This window comes from Oryza sativa, chromosome 1 (genome assembly GCF_034140825.1).
Source record: "Oryza sativa Japonica Group chromosome 1, ASM3414082v1".
NCBI classification, from domain to species: Eukaryota; Viridiplantae; Streptophyta; class Magnoliopsida; order Poales; family Poaceae; genus Oryza; species Oryza sativa.
In genome coordinates this window covers 37,698,862-37,719,191 of record NC_089035.1, presented here as the reverse complement: position 1 = coordinate 37,719,191, position 20,330 = coordinate 37,698,862, and the positions used below count along the sequence as shown (strand labels likewise).

General features: G+C 40.8%; 2 protein-coding genes across 7 annotated transcripts; one reads left to right on the top strand and one right to left on the bottom strand.

The window, feature by feature from the left end:
* The first annotated feature begins 2,759 nt into the window (after window positions 1–2,759).
* On the top strand, window positions 2,760–12,481 carry LOC4324762 (uncharacterized). Of its 5 annotated transcripts, none has more exons than XM_015756230.3 (16): window positions 2,760–3,537; window positions 5,134–5,260; window positions 5,403–5,440; window positions 6,265–6,353; window positions 7,009–8,762; window positions 8,852–8,983; window positions 9,113–9,179; window positions 9,292–9,331; window positions 9,520–9,592; window positions 9,668–9,730; window positions 10,243–10,320; window positions 10,905–11,077; window positions 11,235–11,281; window positions 11,370–11,589; window positions 11,659–12,019; window positions 12,143–12,481. In XM_015756230.3, the coding sequence occupies exons 3-15, from the start codon at window positions 5,419–5,421 to the stop codon at window positions 11,931–11,933; spliced, it is 3,033 nt and encodes a 1,010-aa protein (XP_015611716.1). In that variant the 5' UTR covers window positions 2,760–3,537; window positions 5,134–5,260; window positions 5,403–5,418; the 3' UTR covers window positions 11,934–12,019; window positions 12,143–12,481. The 5 variants fall into 5 exon arrangements, with proteins under 5 accessions (XP_015611716.1, XP_015611708.1, XP_066162057.1 ...); XM_015756222.3 differs by having other exon boundaries at window positions 6,260–6,353; XM_066305960.1 differs by having other exon boundaries at window positions 6,251–6,348.
* A 372-nt stretch (window positions 12,482–12,853) lies between these two features.
* LOC4324761 (WD repeat-containing protein ATCSA-1) lies at window positions 12,854–15,717 on the bottom strand. 2 transcript variants are annotated; one of them, XM_015756294.3, is made up of 9 exons: window positions 15,415–15,717; window positions 14,997–15,254; window positions 14,723–14,882; window positions 14,454–14,634; window position 14,244; window positions 13,841–14,132; window positions 13,555–13,709; window positions 13,389–13,478; window positions 12,854–13,306 (listed from the first exon to the last, which is right to left on the bottom strand). In XM_015756294.3, exons 1-9 carry the CDS (start codon window positions 15,565–15,567, stop codon window positions 13,115–13,117), a joined length of 1,482 nt encoding a protein of 493 aa, XP_015611780.1. In that variant the 5' UTR covers window positions 15,568–15,717; the 3' UTR covers window positions 12,854–13,114. The 2 variants fall into 2 exon arrangements, with proteins under 2 accessions (XP_015611780.1, XP_015611788.1); XM_015756302.3 differs by lacking the exon at window position 14,244 and having other exon boundaries at window positions 13,841–14,066; window positions 14,432–14,634.
* Between the last annotated feature and the right edge of the window lie 4,613 nt (window positions 15,718–20,330).

Genomic DNA, 20,330 nt, shown 5'->3' with positions numbered 1-20,330 from the left:
TAATAGTAAACCACCTCAATAGTATGTCTACATGGGTATCTATAACTCTCTAATCCATTGCCTCGTTTTTCTCTATAGACTATCTCTAGGTTAGTAGATAACTTTGCTCTCTCTCTCCATTTAATCTCTTCCAAGTAGGAAAATATGCTGACATGGATCTCTTGTAGAGAGCATATAGATAACCATTGTGGGTGCCCTTAGTGTCTGTCTTTTTCTTTACACTATCGCTAATGGCGACTTTGGATGCTGACGAAAGGGCACCCGGAGTACTATATGGTGGCTAAGATTCCGTCGAAATGATGATACAGCGCTGATAATAATAAAGAAGATAAGAGCAAATATAATAGAGGGCTATAAGAAGGCTGAATGCTGATGTGGATGAGAGAGGAGAGGAGAGAGATGAGAAGCGGACTGTAAGTTTACAGCCGGCTTAGGCACAAGAACCAAGAAAATCTGTGAGACAGACAGGTAGACCATATATTTATAGTGAAGAGTTAACCATTATATGAATGAGCTGATAGATAGGCTACAAGTAAGCAGCTGGCTGTATTATTATCCTTGCTCTAAAGGAAGTTTACTAGCCGATTGATTGTTCATTGTCTTGCAGAAAGTCAGAAGCTATATGGGCCTAATGTATTATTACGCTTTCAGCCCATAACTTCAGGCCCGTATAGATCTCAATAGGAAACCGACAGAATATCCGAGGATGGCGGGCCACCGACTCGATTGAACAACCCCATCTGCGAGGTCCAGGGATACGGATGCCGGTTGGCTCCTCTTCCGCGACTCCGGCGACGGAATCCCTCCCCCGAAGGAGCCGTTCGGTTAATCCTGAGACAGAGATTAAAGGAAATTTATTGGAATTATTCTCTCTTAATCCCCTTCAATCATCTTTAATCCACTTCAAACCGAACAAAGCCTCAGGGAAGAATTGAAACGGATTTATTCCACATCTATTGTGGTGTGGAATTATTCCCGCTCAATCCTTCTCAATACCGAACAAGACCGAAGCGAGCTATTTCTCCGTTTCTTTCCTAAACTCTAGCTACGGTGGTGTTTGAATCTCCTGAAGATAAAGATGAAGATTAAGTATTTTACGCAAAATGAGGTGATAATAACATGTGACTAATTGGGTTTTAGTTATTACAAACTTGAAAAATGGATTAATCTGATATTTTAAAACAACTTTCATATAAAAGTTTTCGTACGAAACGCACCGTTTAGCAGTTTGAAAAGCATGCCATGAGTATCTAAGGCCCCATTTGGCCATCTCTAGCTCCCACTCCAACTTACGTGGAACCAAAACTGTGCCAAACAATCTGGATTCTCTATTTTTAGAGCAGAGTTGGCATAGCTACTTCACAAAATTGTACTACGGGGGTGGAGCTGGGTTTTTCTGCTCCACAGCTCCACTCCACCCCAAAAGACCCACTACTATTTAATTTTTTAGTGTACTAGAAAAAATACCCGTGCGTTGCAACGGGTAAACTAAAATTATACCAAATATAAAATATTATATTATTATGTTGAGTTTTACATTATATGGGCCTTTAAGAAAATATATTTCTAGAGAAATAATGAAGGTTAAAAAAAAGAAAGAAAAGGCCTCTTTAGAGTATAGACCCGCCGGTCTGCTAGTGCATTCGCGCGAGTGGCCCAACAGCCCAGCAGTGTTGCGGCCCGGGAAGAGAGGCCGGCCCGACACGGGATCAACCTGAGCCGTTCATTTTCATCGATGGCTCGGATGATTCTGAATCCATCAAAACCGCTAACCCTAACCCTCATTCGCTGACCCCTTTCCTTCCCCACTGCGACCCACCTCCCTCCCTCTCTCTCAGCGCGCCGCCTCTCCCCCTCCCTAGCGGCGTCGCTCCCCCTCCACCCACCAGCGGCGCCGCTCCCCCTCTCTCTTCCTCTGACCGTCCTTCCCCTCATCCTCTCTCTCGCCTCTCGTGCGATGGGTCCGGCGACGGCGACCGCGGGTGGATCCGGCCGCGGTGGTGGCGGCCGAGGACGGATCTGGCGGCGGCGGCTCCGTCCGACCCCTCTCGCCTCCCTCCCACGGTGGATCTGACGGCACTGACGGTGTCGGCCCCATCCCCGGTGTGGCGACGCGGCTAGGAGCGGCGGTGGGCTCGGGAGCCGGTAGCGGCCGAAAGCAGCGATGCGGACAACGGCAACGACGGTGGCGGCGAATGACGACGAGGAGAGCGGGTGTGGGAGGCGGCTAGTTTTTTTTTTAATTTGGGATGTTGATTTTGTGGGGATTCTTGATTTTGATTTGGGATTGCAACTGAGTGATTTTGTGGTTTTGGGCAAAGGGGTTGGGAGCAATCGGTTGATCTACTCGTGGATTTTTTTTATGGTGTATTTGAGTTCTTGTGGATCTCTCTTCTGACTTTATTTGGTTGGATTAGAGTCCGATTCTTTTATCTTTTTTAGAAAAATCGCAAAAAACCGCACGGGGAGGGAATCAGACTGCGCATCGCATTATACTCGGACGACTTACAAAAATCCCTGGCAAAAACATCTTAAACTTATATAATATAGGTAAAAATAAAGATAAAGATAGAGTTTTTATAATATAATAGAGAAGAGATATAGATTAAAACCAAAACATAAAATTAAAACTGACTTAAATACGGATGATAAACCGCGAAAACATCTTCAATTTTTATAATCGAATCAAACACGGATGACGGACCGTAGAAACATCTTTAATTTTTATAATAGTAGAGATAGAGATAGAGATAGAGATTGAGATTTTCACCACAATGCCACTGAACTATCCCTTCATACCACATCTCCTCCAGTTCTCTCTCCTCCTCCGTCTTCCTCGGTAGCCCGGCGGCGGCGTCGTTGGCGTCGGCAGCGGCGGACGGGTGGCGCGGCGGCGAGGGCCACGGGCGGCAGGCGCGCGGGCGGAGGCGCGGGGTGGCGGCGGCGGCTGCGCGCGGGCGGTGGCGCGGGGTCGGCGGCGCGCGGCACGTTACAGAAGAAACAAAGCGGACACGTATCTCGCCGTCGTCTCCCGCTCCGCACGCAAGCAGCGGGCGGCTGCTGCTCCGCGCCTCCGTCGTGTGGGGCTCGCGAGAGCCTGGACCACGGCGGAGGCCTCCACCGGCGTTGCTCGCCACCGGATTTGGCGTGCTCTGCTTAATTGGGCCGATCTCAAGCCCTTGGCGGAACTTGCACTTCTCGACCCAAAAACCCAAACAAGGCATAATTGGGCCGATTCCCTCCTATATTCTCGTTTCCCGCGGCTCAACCGCTCATCAAGCCCTAGATAGTGCTCTCTCTCTCTCTCTCTTTGCTCGATTCGCCGGCGATGGCGGCGCCGCCGGAGGCGACGGGGGCGCCGCCCCAGACTGAAGGAGAGGAGGTTAAGGATGGCGTCGAGGTCTGCGTATTTGACGAGTCACCGGAGGTCTTCTCCAGAGCGGTGCACGCCATCTCGGAGCTCACAACCGGGGAGCACGAGCCGAACTTCCCTGACGCCGAAGTCGAGCGGCTCGCCTCCTCAATAACTTTCCTCAGGTGAGAAACTCCCTCCTTGCTCTGTCTAATCCGGTACCTAATCACCGCGGCAAAATTGGTAACTTTCTGTTGTTGGCCTATTTAGCTGGGTGGAGTGGACGAATTTGTGTTTAATAGTAGCGTTTATCAGCAAAGCATTAATTTGTTAGTCATTGATGCAATTTCACGGAGCTTTCAATGGGAAAATTTATGTGGCATGTAAGCTCTCTGTAGTTTATTCATTGCCTTATGTGCCACACACGGTGGCAAATTTTATTGGAATTTGTTAATTTAGATCCTAAGACATCGCTGCCACACAAACAGAAAAAAAGCAGTTGTCACAGGAATGCTTTGGTGCCGTTTCATTATTCCTGTTGTGGCTATTAGAATTCATTTGGCTTTTGCCACTGCAATTGGCCATATTCTTACTTCCAGTGTCCTTAGGTAACAATATTAGCTCAATGCACAATTCTGTTTTTCTATTGATTAGAACGATACAAGGATTTTTTTTTTCATGTCATGAACAAAATGCAGTTGCACTGTTACTTGTTTTATTACTAATTCACTAAGTTTAAGTCACTTTTGTTCTGGTAGATATATTTCCTTAATCTGTACTCATTTGTTGTTTGATGACTCTGATCGATGATCATTTATGCACATTGTGACTTTCTAGCTTACCATTTGATGTTATGGTTTAAGGCACAGAGGAGTAGCGAAACTTGATCCCCTTTATCTATAAGTCACTAAGTCAGTGAGCCCCACCTTTATTTGTGCAGACTACTTGTTAGCTGTTACTTTGTATTCAGGATTGGCAGTTTCAGTAACAGCTTTAGTTATTAGCAACCTATAGTAGCATGCTATAACTAGTTAGTACTCTTTGATTTAATCACCAATTAAAGTAGAAGAAAAAATTTATGTGCCCAGTGTTCACCAGAAAGATTTTTTTTTTTAAAAAGCACCACTCACTGTGTTTTAGCACCCACCAATATAAGGATGTTAAACTCAACTGAGACTGATCAGCTGGTACAGCCATACAAAGGCTGCTCAGAACCTTAGCTTTCTAGTATCATCCATCTCACTGTAAGCTGATTTGCATCAATTGGAACTGCATAGTTTCAACGTGCTGCATTGTTGGTTCTCCTCCATGCCCATTTTAAATTTTACTGACTAAAATTTCTACATTGTCACATATACTTGCTCCCTAAGTGCAATGCATTGGTTTTTATCCAAATGTGTCAAGTGTCAACTATTAGCAGTTCACATTAGATAAATTATCTGCATTTATTATAACCATTAGCCTTTTGTCCAAACAGACTATCTGCAATGATTGAATTTGTCCACTGATAGTGTTAGACCACTTTCCTTGGCATAGTATAGTCTATAGTTGGGTCAGATTTTAGGTTCGCCGTGTTCAGCTCGCTTATGCACATGAGGACGACTCCTTTCAGCACCAAGAGTAACAGATTGTGGAAAGTTCTAACAGTCATTCTGAGCATCAATTAAATGGAATTCACAAGCTGCTTTTTCATTTGTCTAATCTGATTGCCTTCTTTTTTTTTAAAAAAAAAATCAATATTATTTAGTACCTAATCTGCTAGTTATTTCATATCTTTGCAGAGAATGGAGGCACTTCTCTTATGAGCCAAAAAATGTTAGTTTCACTTGTGACGCCAGATCAGCTCCATCCAGAGTTGACACACACAAGATAAACTTACCACAGTTCTCGTCTGCATCTGTCCCCCAGGTTATTACTCAGTTGCTGTTGGTGCCTTGCGCTAAGTTCTTGAGGCTATTTTTTTGTTGTGTTCAGCTGAATGAGATTTCTTATATCATCTTTTGTTCCTTTTGGACCATATTCTCATAATTAAGTTCGGATCACACTGCAGATCACACACCTAGACAATGGGAAGGCTAAAACAGACAGGTATTGTTTATGGAGTTCTTTCTGTACTACTTTAGAATCTTGTCAATCTAGTTATCTTGTTGTCTGTTTTTTCCCCATATTTGTCAATAAAGGTCATACTGTTAGTGGAGATAGGCTATGTTAAGTTTCTCAGTTGATATTAGGAATAACCCAAGATGTCTGCTTATGTATTATTTTAGCTCCTTTGGCAATTCACTAGTTGATAATTTGCTGTAACATGACCAATAAGCAGACTAATTGTCAACATATATTGTATTCCTGCTATTGGTTAGTAGTTTTCAGGTTTCAGGGAATACCTCCTTTGATCTCTTTGAGTAGGTCTTCTATGAAACACGAGATGCGGGACTTGAATCTTATTTTGAAAGCCCTCCAAACTTGTTTAAAGATTTCAGTACAGTCTCCAAAACTACTAAGAGTATGCTAGTTATTAAGGTTTCTTAAATTGACTGCACACACTTCAAAACTACTAACCACATCAACTTGGGAGTAGTGGGTCATTCTTTTGGTCCAGAAGAACAATCGTACATTGGGTTTGGCAAACGTGCCAAACCTTCTTCCTTTTCTTTTTTTGGGGTTGGGGGTTGTGGGGGGTTGCTTTTTTTTTTTGTGATTGATGAAAATAGATCTGATCTAATACTATTTTTGTGCCTTTGCACTTCTCATTTTATTTAGTACCTGCCTCACAGTGTGATAAACACTGTTAATACTTTTTTACCTGCCATGTATATATTCTTTCACTTCTCCTTGCTTTTCATACCCATTTGACTCTATGAAGCCATCTTGATTAAATTATGTTTAATAATTTTTTAGCTTTTGCAGCTCAGATTTCGTTATATTTGCCGGAGGCAATGTTTGGGCGTTGGACTGGTGCCCTAGGTTGTGTGACAGGCCTCATTCTCCCATAAACTGTGAGGTTATAACTATGATAATACTGAAAGTTTTCTCTTGTTGTGGCTTCAAAATTGTTTATGCATCAGCATATTTTTTGTTCCAATATCCACTACTTGCTGTGACTATGAGTATGATGAGTGCTCTTTAGTTCATATGTCAATGGGAAAATTAACATGTTTCACTGAGTGACATACTTTATGGTGACATGAATTTAAAGACATCTCTTGCAGTACTCCCCACGTTTACTTTTATTAGGCATATTTGGTTTTCTGTATTTGTTTTTCCCATTTTAGATGCTCACAGGAATCAAAGTAAAATTTCTCATCTTTTCCAACTCTTGTTAAAGCAGTGAATCTGGTTCAACATTTCCAGTTCTATGTGCTGTGCATTGCAGGACGATAAAATGGCAGTTTACTTCTTTTTTACTTAATAAAACCTTGCGCTGAGATAAAGCATGTATAAGAAAATGACCGAAGGGAGTTCTTCCCAAGGACATCTTTGCATGCAGACTAATTGCATGATTGCATTGAATGTGCGGTGTCTATGAAATTAGTATTATGTTCTTTTTATGGTTTATATCTTCAAGTATTTGCTGGTTTTTGAAAAAAAGTATATGACTAAGAGTACAAGTTATTGAGAGCTGATAACCTTATTTGCACGTCTCCTATACATTGCAGTATCTTGCTGTTGCTGCTCACCCTCCTGGTTCTTCTTACCATAAAATTGGCATGCCGTTAATCGGGAGAGGTATAATTCAAGTTTGGTGTCTCCTAGCACCATCTGAAGAGGGTCATCCTCATCAGTCATTGGTTGCATGCAATAAATATAATCCATCCAATCAACCAAAACAAAGGGGTAGACCAAGAAAGACCATCACAACTTCTGATGATCACTTGGAACCAAGTGTCAAAAGACCAAGGGGCAGACCAAGAAAATATCCACTGCCAATTGCCAAAGTGGAAGATTCATCCCAAAACGACAGAAGTCAAGAGTTTGCTCTTATTTATCCTCTTGTCAGTCCAGCAGTTGTTTCATGTGACATTGCAATAGCTTATCCCATGCCAACTGTTAATCCTGTGGAATCAACTCCAAGAAAAGGTAGAGGGCGACCTAGGAAAAAACCTGTTGAAATAAAAGGTTTGTCTGGCATTAAACTAACAGAAGACTTGTCTACAGCTCTATCTCCAATAGCTTTAACCTGCATGGAGCCCAAGAAAAAAAGGGGGAGGCCCCGAAAGTATCCTGCTCCAAGCAACAGCAAGCATCTTCCAGGCACTGATACTGAATTAGGAAATGATTCTGTCTGTCAGCCTGGTTCAATTGATTTTGGTTTGGGTCCCACTGAAAATACTGGGTCTGGTGCTAATATAACTCATGCTGCAGTTGATGCAGCCTCCCCAGTTCCATTGTCAGGTCAGAGGGGTAGAGAACAGCCAGAAAAGGAAGTAATTCATATTGAGAATTCCATGCAATCTGGACAGTCTGACATAGGATCCATGTTGCCTACGTATATTTTACCTGAATCAGGCAACAAGAGTAACTCAACTGGTCTGAGGCGGAGGGGACGACCTAGGAAGAAACCATTTCCGAGTACAACCAGTTGTGTATTTGTTCCTGGTACTGAGACCCCAAAGAAAGGTTCTACTCTGACCAATTCAAATAATCTCGTGGTCTTGGCCAAGAGTAATTGTGACATTTTAGCAAATGATATTGGTCCATCAAGCTGTGCTATAGAGAACAGTGTCCATTTGAGTGTTGGAACATCTCATGCTGCAACACCAGCACAGGGCATATGTCTTGCAAAATGCAAGGAAGAATCAAGTGCCAAGAAGGGTAGAGGCAGACCTAGAAAGCAGCCAATTTCAACGGAATGCGGTTGTTCTAAAGCATGCAGGGGTGAAGAACAAAAAACTCAGACAATTCCCAAGTCAAGCGACAATGCGTCCTTGGTTGAAAATTGCAAGAAAGAATCATGTCCCGGAAAGGGCAGAGTGCAAGATAAAAAGAAATCTGTTTCAAATGAAAGAAGTTCAGTAGTGCTTAGTGTTGAAGCACAGAACATGGACGGATCTTCTGCATCAACTGCATATACTTCATGTTGTACTCCTGCTTGTAACTTTGAAAACGCAGAGACAAATCAGGCTGTATCTGTTCCTTCCGAAAACAGTGCTCAGGTTATTGATGAACTAAAAGATACAGAAGTGGCTCGATTCAAAGAATCAACTAAAGATGATAATATGATTTGTTCTGCAGAAAAGACCCTTTCTCGTGTCCCAAAAGACATTTCTCTACCAAGGGTTGTCTTATGTTTAGCTCATAATGGAAAAGTTGCTTGGGACGTAAAATGGAAACCTCCTTCAGCAAATCAGTCAGAACATAAATCATGTTTGGGTTTTCTTGCAGTACTCTTGGGGAATGGCTCGCTTGAAGTGTGAGTGTATGCTCTTGTAGATCCTTATTTATCTCATTTAAATATCTATCACCCCCTCTTATCATCTTGTAATTCATTTTTGTGCACAGATGGGAAGTTCCATCTCCAAGCATGATTCAGAAAATATATTCCTCTTCTTCAAAGGAGGGTACTGACCCTCGATTTTTAAAGCTGAAGCCTGTGTTTAGCTCTGCCAAAGTAAAGTGCGGGAACAGACAAAGGTATTGGACCTGTAGACTTTTTTTTTTGCTAGTAGTAGCTCAAACTAGGTGGAAGATTTGGATATATTTCTAAATTCCTCAGCATGAACTTTAATTTTGAAGCCATTGCCTCTTTATAATGGTAAACAGCATTCCCTTGACAGTTGATTGGTCACCCTCTCATGATATGATATTGGCGGGATGTCACGATGGAACGGTACCTTTTCCTTACCCAGCAAAATTATTTTCTTAACATAAATCCTGTGACCTTTGAGTCTTTCAAGTTGCTGTTCTGAAAGTTCTGTGATTGACTTTTTTTTATATTCCAGGTTGCTTTATGGAAGTTCTCTGCAAACCTGTCATTTCAAGGTATTTAGATAGTTTTGCCAACGACGTCACTCTTATCAGTTATCATTTACACTTTGCCTGACAACATGTCTGACTGTAGAACTGCTTTATTGGTTTAAAAGCAAGTTACTGGAGTTCCCAAATCTTCGCATTTCTTATTCTGTTCTGTTTGCAAACAAAACTAAATCATGCGTTCTGTTGATAAACAGGTTCAAAACCTTTTATGTGTGTAACTGCTGAATCTGCTCCCATCAGAACCGTGTCGTGGGCACCATCTGTGAGGTAGCCAGTTGTACTGTTACTTCTGGTCTATTCCAAAAGATAATTTTTGAGTTTTGACTCTTGTCATTCTGTCAGTAAGGAAAACGTGAATACCTTTGTCACTGCTGGAGAGGATGGTCTGAAATTCTGGGATTTAAGGTAGGTGTTGGCCTTGTTGTGAACTGAAGCAATGTTTAAAGCATCTTTCAAACTACTCTCCTATCCTGCATGAATTTCTAATATTATGTATGGGTCCTCAGAGGTCTTAACATTGAGGGTAGTCTCTCCCCCTTCCTCTCTGAATTCGTGGCACCCACCAATTTCTGAACCATTCATATTTGTTTCTGTTTGTTTCCTAATGGTAAAAATTCCGAGTTAACAAACAAAAGATAGGCACGATATGCAGAATATGTTATTATCACATGGACCAATGATGTCAGTAGGAGTTTCTTTATGAATCCAGTGCGATATACGGTTTTTTTCTTTAATTTTTCAATGGGCGCTAAGAAACTTGTTCTAGAAGCTGCAGTATGTTTGTCTAATAGATATATTGATTGTTATGGTTAAATCACTACCTGTCACAGCCGCCTTGGATTTGCTGTTGTTTTCTACTGTTTTTGTTTTGTAAATTTGGGAATTTTAGTGCATCTCATAAGATTTCTTTGCTGCAGAGATCCATATCGTCATCTTTGGGAGTTAACTACTGCTCCAAGGGCCGTAATAAGTCTTCAATGGTTGAAGGATGCAAGGTAATATTTGTTAAGCACTAAATGTACTTGTTTTTCTTCATTACACAAGATTTTTCTTCACTAACATGGTGTTTACGCTGTTTTCCTTGTCTTTGAAACACTGCACTAATTTTAAATGGAGATGTATGTTTTCATTAATGTTGGAACACATACTAGAAACCATATTTGCTATTGACAATTGTTTTAGTCATGTAATTTATGTTCTTAGCCCGTGGTTCATAGGACCTGTACTTCTCTGTTATTGTGTGCTAAGGTGGATATTGTCTTTGTTTATATAATTTGTTCCATTAAATCATCAGAATTTTTTTAAGCAATTCTACTTGCACTTTTTTTTTTGCAAACACTCTATTTGCACTTGTTTACATAATTATTAATATAAATGTTTGTATTTGCCCACGTACCTTCTAAATATGCAAGCTTCCTTCGCTGGACATGGTCTTGATGTATAACTGGATCAAAGTAGACGTGATTACATAGACCACATTGTTTCATTCATGGTGATATTGTGTGTATATAGGCCAGACATACCCTTTTGTTTACTAGAATGGTAATGTTAACTGTTATATTTTTATCTTTGTGTTCAGAGGTGTTGTCATATCATTGGAAGATGGCACATTAAAGTTCGTTAGCTTGTCAAGAATCGCAAATGATGTTCCTTTTACTGGAAGGCCATTTGTTGGAACGAAAACTCAGGGTGTTTCTACCTATCAATTGTCTGAATATTTGATCTGGAGTGTCCATGCCTCAGAAATTACAGGTGCATTTCACCTCATGTCCAACCATAGTAGATGTCAAGTATCGGAATATTGGTTATAGCCTATATCAATATTTAGTTCCCCACATGTGAGCAGAGTAAAAATGTCAAATATTCATGATAATTCATGAATTTGTAATTTTGTTTTGCTGATATCCAGGCTATGCGGCTTATTGTGTGGCTGATGGAACTGCTGTTTGCTTTGAGGTAAACTAAACAGCACATATACTATTGATTTATGCATGCTATTGTGATTCTCTATAACATTGCTAAAGAAATATTCAACTTACTGTAGCTTACTCCGAGATTCTGGGAAAAGGAACCTGGGAGGAACCGTGTACCATATTTTCTTTGTGGTTCATTATCAGAGGAGGGAACAACCATTAAAATTGGTATCGCATTACCAAACTCTCCTTTGTCAAATGTTCCTCTGGGGACCAAACGGGCTACTAAAACTTGCAAAGATGTAGCTCAATTGCATGTTATAGAAGAAGGGAAACTTCTTACCAACTCAGGTAATCTCTGTCACCTGCAACTTGTATCATTTTGCTTGTACCTGACATGCCTGCTTAACCACCATACAGAATACAATGGTGCTATAAATCCGAGCATCAGAGATGGTCAACAAGATGAACCTGATGAAGGACAAGAAACCGGTGCCATAGTTTTAGCTGCTCCTTCAATGCAAGAGAATTTTGACACAAGCACCAGCAGGGGTAGTGAATCCCCTGAAAATTTTGAGGTCTTTCCTCCTAAAGCTGTAGCATTGCATCGGTTGAGATGGAACATGAATAAAGGTAGCGAGAAATGGTTGTGCTATGGAGGTGCTGCAGGCATTATCCGGTGTCAGAGGATCTAAGAAACAAGAGCACACTTGAGGAATCTCCTTGCATATCAGGAAAATCTGCATGTGTCCATCTACACAATAAACTGTTGCATGCTGTGGTATGTTTCATCCGTTTCTTTCCTCTACTGTTATTCTGATCACCGTGTCCATTTTGGGTTGTATGTATTGACTTCTTGCAATGTGCTTGCAATATAACTGATTATCTTTGGAACTCCCGACAGAGCTGTATAGCCTTATGGACTGAAGCTTTACCTGAGCTGCGAGGTTCTCTGCGTTTTGGGACCAGCAATTCATTGCAGGTTGGTTTGAAAATAGAAAATACTGTCACTCCATGCGATTCTTCCTCGACATTAGTCTGAAATAAGTGCAATAAGTGCCTTTGGCGATCCAGATTCGCTAAATCTGTTGTAATTGTAATTGTAATTGTAATTATAATTGATAGCTATTCTTATTCATTTCCTTAAACATATTATTGATGCAGCTGAAAAACTGCACGATATTAGGTGGAATTTCATGCATCGCTGTTTAAGTTTTGGAAGTCATACAGCCTTGTTGCTTCATCTCTTTTTAAGGATTGTTGAGTTGTTAGGCTGTCGAAGCTTTTTTAAACAAATCAACAGCAACGTGTTGAGGCATTTCTTCGCTGCTGTGCTCAAGTTCTCGTAGGGAGCACGACCCTACGACATAGGAGCATTTCTGTCCTTGCTCCTTACCAGATAAAGAGATCTGATGTATCTTTGTTAACATGATATCATAACAGTTGGGTAAACACATAGGAGCATTTTCATTATCGGAGAGAGAATCTGGCATATTTACATTTCACTTAGCTGTCTTTATCAAAGTGATATTTCGGGTGAAACTGCAGGATGAAGTACTGTACAGTAGTAATAAACGTGGCTCCCCTTAAAAAAAGAAAAAAAGAAAAAAAAACGTGGCCTGTTAACATCCCTAATGTCAATGTTCAGTGTATAATACAACTATACATGCATAATTCTTAGTCGCTCAATGTTCAGTGTATAATACAACTATACATGCATAATTCTTAGTCGCTCAAGTTATCCTCATCGACTACAAAATCCGTTTGCCTCATGAATAATTCTCAGTCGCTCCAGTTATCGTCATCGACTACAAAATCCGTTTGCCTCTTGCCATCATCTTCTTGCAGAGGCTTAGAAGTGCTAACAATCAAATGCCTAAAAAAGCTTATGCGATAATATCCTAATATGCCCGACTACTCCTAAGAAATTTGAATTTGATAGGATATAGGAAAATTCTACAGAAAGATATATGATAACAAGAAATAGAAAATATACCATTTCAGTAAACGCTGGAGTTGATGGAGACCACACAAGAATTTGCATGTCATTGCTGCCAGTATAAAGCTCCTGGATTCCAAAAGACTCAGCAGTGGTATTGATGCGGGAACATTCAGGGTTAACAGAGGATAGGAGTACAGGGAAGACTTACTTGTTCTTGTGCACTACAGTAGCAGCAATTAACAGGTTCATAGTGCCCCCGGAATGTTTGAAATGTCATACCAGACCATAAATTGTACGCCTACATGAATATGGCAACACAAGGTGAAGTCTAAAATTCAGCGTCCAAACTGAGAAGCTAAAAAATGACAACACACCTTAATGCTTGCCATGCATGGGATGAATACAAGTGATGGATCCTCAGTGACAGCTAATTGTAGCGGTTTGCTAGTCTGTAATCGCATAGCTTCAAAATTGACCAAAGTATTGCAGCCTGAATCAATATCCCAAAGTCTTAAGCGAGAATCAGAACCTGAAGAGAGAGGATAACAATCATTAATGCATACTGCATACAGGCATAACAAGAAGATAGCCATAGACAATAATTCCTTTCAAGCAATAGCAATCGAATGCTCATAGAAATAGCAATTAAATTCAATCAACCTGAGCTAAGAAGGTACATCCCATCTGTAGTTGTTCTTAATCCTGTAACAGCACCATAATGTGCCGTTGCACAATTTTGACTAGAAGACAAACCAGGGTGCAATCTCTGTTGGATATGTCCATGTCCAGGGATTTGACTTTTGTGCAATTTGTGTGACTGTTTCTTACTCTTGCCTGTCCTCTGCTGTGCAGAGTAAATCTTTGAAGAAGATGAAGGTTGTAAAGAGTTCAAAGGATCCTGGTCAAAATTAAAAATGAATACATTGATCATTTGCACAACTAGAGTGGAAGGCTGAGTTTGCGCGTCATTTCTAGGACACAACAATCAACAAGAAACAATGTATGCAGACCTTATATTGTAAGAATTGGAGCACTAAACATACCATAGCACCTATATACTGACACTAATATGTGAGACAAACCTATAAATTAATAGCCGCAGAAATCAGCTTTTACTTGAAGGCTGACTGTATTGATCTAGCATTACAGCCATAATATTTTACTTGAAGCTGTAACATTTTTGAAGCTTTTGCAGAAAATAATAGTGGAAGTCCAGCTTTAGCATTGCAACCAAATATTCTGAAAACAAATGTAAGTGATGGATAATGGTGACCATATCTTATCTGAGGTGCCCTCAAGAAAAGGAGGCCGCCTTCCTAGTTGAGACCGTGACTGATCAAGAACAAGAAAGCATCCAGCTCGTCTTATGTCCCAAAATCGTATTGCTCCATCACAACCACCGCTCATCAAAATCCACTCACTTGAAGTAGACCACTCCAAAGACATGATACCATCTGACATGTCAGATACCAAGGATAAGGTGGTAACCATACAAACAAAGCAAGCATATTTTCATCACTGCACTAGAAGTAAGAAACTAACCACGATGACCGGACAACGTGTGGGTAAAGGCTCCAGAAGCAATGTCACATAAATGGACCTGAACATCCGCACTTCCAGTAGCGATCAGCATATGTGTTGTTGCAATTGGGGACATTGCTGCGCTATACACTTTTCCAGGCATCTTAAAATCCATTACGACCTAGGAAAAGAAAGCCAAGGCAAAAATCAGAACATCAGGATCACACCGTTGCCACCACCAAAGGAGGCAAGAGAAAAGAAAAATAAGCAATCCACAAAGCAGATGAATGCATACTTGAGTCGAATTAGTATCCCACACTTTGACATACTGATCAAAAGAAGCTGTCACGAACAGCCCAGTGTCCACAGGATACCATACGGCCATCGATACCACGAACTTGTGGCCATTTTCATGCTGCTTGTCCACAAGCAGAATGCTCCTGTGCTTGGCAATGAACCCGGCTTCGTATTCGGTTGCATTCTGCACATCGAATATAGCGGCTGATCCATCCGATGCGCCAGCGAGTAGGTACCGCCGCTCTGTCAAATCAACCTGACCATATTGTGAAATTACAAAACACCAGCGGGAGCGACTCACACATTGCACATCAAATACGCCAAGATTCCATCTACGGGGGTGTACAAATCAAATTGATCTAAGCCTCTAAGGTGAGAGAAGGAAAAGGGGAGTGAGGGGGAAGAAGGGGGTGGACCTGGAGGGAGTTGATGGCGCCGTTGTGCGGGGTGGTGAACTCCTTGCGGTTGGAGAGCGCGAGCGAGGCGGTGCGGCGCGCCCGGGCGGCGGTCTCGAAGCGCCGTGCGCCCAGCTCCCCGTGTTCCCTCCACCTCACCGCCTCACACCACATCCACTCGGCCGCGCACGGCAGCTGCGTCCCTCTTCTCGGCGGCGACGACGGCGACTCCGGCGGGCGGTGGACGGTGCGGCGCACCGGTGAGGGAAGAGCCGCGAGAGCAAACCTGGGGGTGGCCAGGCAGGAGCTATGCTGGCCGAAGATGGAGGAGGATTCGGCGGTTGCGCTTGGAAGCTTCCATTAAATTGGGCAGACGGCTCGGATCCTTCCATGTTCGACTCATCCGCCACCACCCCTCCGCCTATAGGCAATACGTACCTCCTCCTACTTCTCCCCTTCCTTCTTCCCTTCTTCTCTTCCTATTACAGTACACCACTAATTTTTTTTAAAAAAACAAAAGTTAGAAAAATTTATGTATAGAAATACTATATATAAAAAATTTGAATCGGGTATGTAAACTTTTGACTTATAAACTTTGGATCTATAAATTGTAGGTGTATAAACTTTAGATGTATAGAAATACTATATATAGAAAATATTTGAATTCAAATTCAAAATTGAATCAGATATAATTCAAATTCAAATTTGAAACGGGTATATAAACTTTTGACTTATAAACTTTAGGTGTATAAACTTTAGGTGTATAAACTTTAGATGTATAGAAATACTATATATATAAAAAAAGTTTATAAACTTTAGGTCTATAAAATTTGAATTCAAATTTAAATTGAATTTAAATTCAAATTTGAATCGGGTATGTAAACTTTTGACTTATAAACTTTGGATCTATAAACTTTAGGTGTATAAACTTTAGATGTATAGAAATACTATATATAGAAACTATTTGAATTCAAATTAAAATTTGAATTGGATATAATTCAAATTCAAATTTGAAACGGGTATATAAACTTTTGACTTATAAACTTTAGGTCTATAAACTTTAGGTCTATAAACTTTAGATGTATAAAAATACTATATATAAAAAAAAATATTTGAATTCAAATTCAAATTTGAATTGGATACATAAATTTTTGACTTATAAACTTTGGGTCTCTAAACTTTAGATGTGTAAACTTAAGGTGTATAAACTTTAGATGCATAAATTTACTAAAATAGAAAAGTAATGCGGTGAAAAAAATGGAAACCAGGTGAAGGGAGAGAGGGGGGAGGGGGCGCGGGGCGATTGCTACCCGATGGGATGGGCGATCGATCGCCCATTAGAGTTTCCGCTCATGGGGGCACCTGGTGGATGTTTGTCTCTGAATGTGTTGTGGTGTGAACATTGAGATACTAGGTGAAACCCCGCGCATTGCTGCGGAAATTTAGTATGATAACAATAAAAAAATAACGTGCAAGATAGTTAGATAACATCAAATTAAGTAAATTAATATGGTTTATGATAATTTAAATTTAAATAGTATGTAGAATGTTGATTCAAACGTAAAAAGTAAGGTGGCATGACTTTATGGAAAAAGAAAAGCAGAAAGATAGTTTGGACCGTAGATTAATCATCTAAAGGCTAAAAACAATTGATGTGATATGACTTAATTAGAGGAAAAAAGGAGAAAGATAATTTGGACCATAGATTAATCATTTAAGCACTAACTAATTAAGGATGAACTATATAAGTATATAGGATATCATAAAACATAATAAAGATATACATTGAAACATTATGTGAATTATATTGGATGATAATTTAACATATTTGTATTTGAAAAGCTCTTAAATTATAAAAACTATAAAGATATAGCATGTTTGCATGATGTTTAAATGTGATGATTGTTAGTGGATGATGATGTAGCATTTTGTTAATTAGTGGATGATGATGTGGCATCTTTGCATGTTAAGCTTAAGGAGTTAGTGGGGGATAACTTTATACTAAGATAGGATTTACAATCTCTGCTATTATAAAAATTGAAAAAAAATTTACCGGTCGGTATTTTGGTACGTCACCCGTATTTAAGTAGGTTTTTAAATTCATTCGCTTTTGGAAATATAGATCTGTGTTTGAGTCGGATTTTAAGTTCGTTTGCTTTTGGAAATACAAAAGAAGTCGTATAAGAAATTTCTTTAAAACAACTTGCATGCTAACTTGAGATGAAAGCCAGACTCCTAACTGTAGCTCATGATTTTCTAAAAAAAATCCAAGTGAATTCCCATAGTGAATTTCATCCTAGCTAAACCATATAACAATAATAAGATTAAAATAGCTTTTACCCGTTGCAATGCACGAGCATTTTTAGTATAAAAAAATACACATGCGTTGCAACGGGTGAATACTATTTTAACCTTATTATTGTTATACGGTTTAGAAAGGATAAAATTCACGGTAGGAATTTGCTTGGATTTTTCTTTTAGAAAATCACGAGCTACAATTAGGAGTCCGATTTTTATCTTAAGTTAGTATGCGGGTATTTTCTAAAAGAGATTTCTTGTACGACTTCTTTTGTATTTTCAAAAGCAAATGAGCTTAAATTCTAACTCAAACACATATATGTATTTCTAAAAGCGAAGGAAGTTAAAAAATGACTCAAACATGGATGATATACCAAAATACCGGTTAAAACATCTTTAATTTTTATAATAGCAGAGATAGAGAAGTGTTTCGTTATAATATCATTGTTTGAATGGGCTTGATAGAATATCATAAGTTAAACAAAGAGTGTTCGCTTAGTTCCTTTTATTATTGAAATAAAACTAACTAAATTTATACCACCATAATCTTCGTATATATGACGCTGGCTAGTTCAAACTAGCCAATGTCATTAAAAGACCTAGAGGGAGTAATATAGTTAAATTTTATTTACTTTATTGTTAAAATAAACTTTATCAAACTTTATCATGGTTAAGAATAAGGTGTTGTTGATTTCTTTTTTAACAAAACTGACTAGGCATTTGCTTGTTTTGTTATCAAAATTGCATTTGGCTTTCAACCATGCCAATCGTTTTATATTCTATATAGTTTAACATTGCATAAATATTGACTTAGCAAAGTTGAGCTACAAACAGGGTTTACGATTCCGACGAAATCCGATCGGATTTCGTCGGAATTTCGATGTTTCGACGAGACTCGAAAGTAGAAACCGTCTGAGATATTTTGAGGAGTTTCATCCAAATTCAAATTTGAATTGATAAAAAATAAAAAATCTTATAAATACTATTTTCTCCGTTTCACGATGTAAGCCACTCTAGTATTTCCCACATTCATATTGATGTTAATGAATCTAGACATATATATCTGTCGGTGAAATGGGCCCAGGGGTACGCACAGTAAAGGGAAATATCTTTCCCATCTGGTCGCGTGGCCACACGGCCTCGTTTCCCCCCGCCCCTCGGGTAGAGAGGTGGCCAGGGAGCCTCGGGGTGCCACGCCGCACCCCTCGGGCTTTCGGGGCGTGCTACCCCGGGGCCCTCACCTGGCCACCACGTGGCGGGGAGAGGAGGCGGGGCGAAAGACGATGCTCCGCGCCTTTAATGCGCGGTACCCCAACCGTCCCACGCCGTATTCAATGCGGCGTTGGGGGACGTGCGGCGCCGCTCGATTGACCCATGTCAATCGAGCATGACCGGCCTGTGACCGGTCACAGGCGACGGGACGGAGGGCAGTGCCCCCACGTTCCACCCTGTGTCAGGCGGAGTGGGGGCAGGTGTGCCCTGTCCCGTCGGCACGCTGCTAGGGGCGCCCCACGCGCGTGATGGGCCGCCGAAGCCTTCATACAATTAATAGAGAATGATAGGGATGTCCCCCGTGTCAGGCGGAGGACGGCGTTGGGCCCCACCTGAAGCCAGGCGACCATGTTGCTTCCGGTTGAAGCAAAGGATAGCGATATGATTAGGACCATGTGGGTACCCCTTTTCGTGGGGGGTAGGTGCAAACGGTGCATGTGGTATCCCCTTGAACTATAAAAGGAGGACCATTACCACCGGGAAAAAGGGAGGACTCGAGGAGAACTCAAGCTCGAAGGAAGAACAGCTAGGTCCCCGTCGGAGCTTGAAATCCCTTGTAAAAACTCACCATAATCCCACACACAGGAGTAGGGTATTACGCTCGGTAGCGGCCCGAACCTGTATAATCCTCGATCTCCCATACAGTCCCGACAACGATCAAGCAGCTAGACTGCGAGCGGAAGTAAACTCCTGTCATCGCGCCATTTCCCCCAGCCGAACTCACAAAAGGGGGTCTCACGACCACCTACTAGAGAGGATCGCTCCTCGACAATATCTATCTAGATTCATTAACATCAATATGAATGTGGGAAATGCTAAAATGACTTACATTGTGAAACGGAGGGAGTATGATATTCATAGAACCTATTGGGATATAAATGTTCGAAAAATGATGTATTATGTATATTTACTGAAACTTACATCAAGAAAGAAAAGAATAAAGAATTTAAAAAAGAAAACAAATTACTGATCGAAATTTTGATGATTTCGATCGGAATTTCGCCAAAACCGACCGGTTTTCGAGAACTTGCCGGCAAACTCAAGGATTTGTATTCAAATTTTGGTTTATGAAATTTGTTCGGAATTTACCGGTTTTCCACCGGATTTCAAAAATTTCGAATTCCACCGGTGTCCGAAACGAAAGAGCATGTCGGAATCGTATACCCTGGCTACAAACCAAACCAACCTTGTTTGCCGAATTGGATTTCAGCACAGTTGGTGTCCCGTTTTGATTCTTGAGGCCCATGATGTAGCAAATACTACTGCTACCAGAGGAGAAAACCGTCAAACCGGCATAGCTCCTCTCAAAAAAAAAAAAGGAGGGGAAAAAGAATCACGACATATAGCTGGTAGCTCCGGTCCAAACT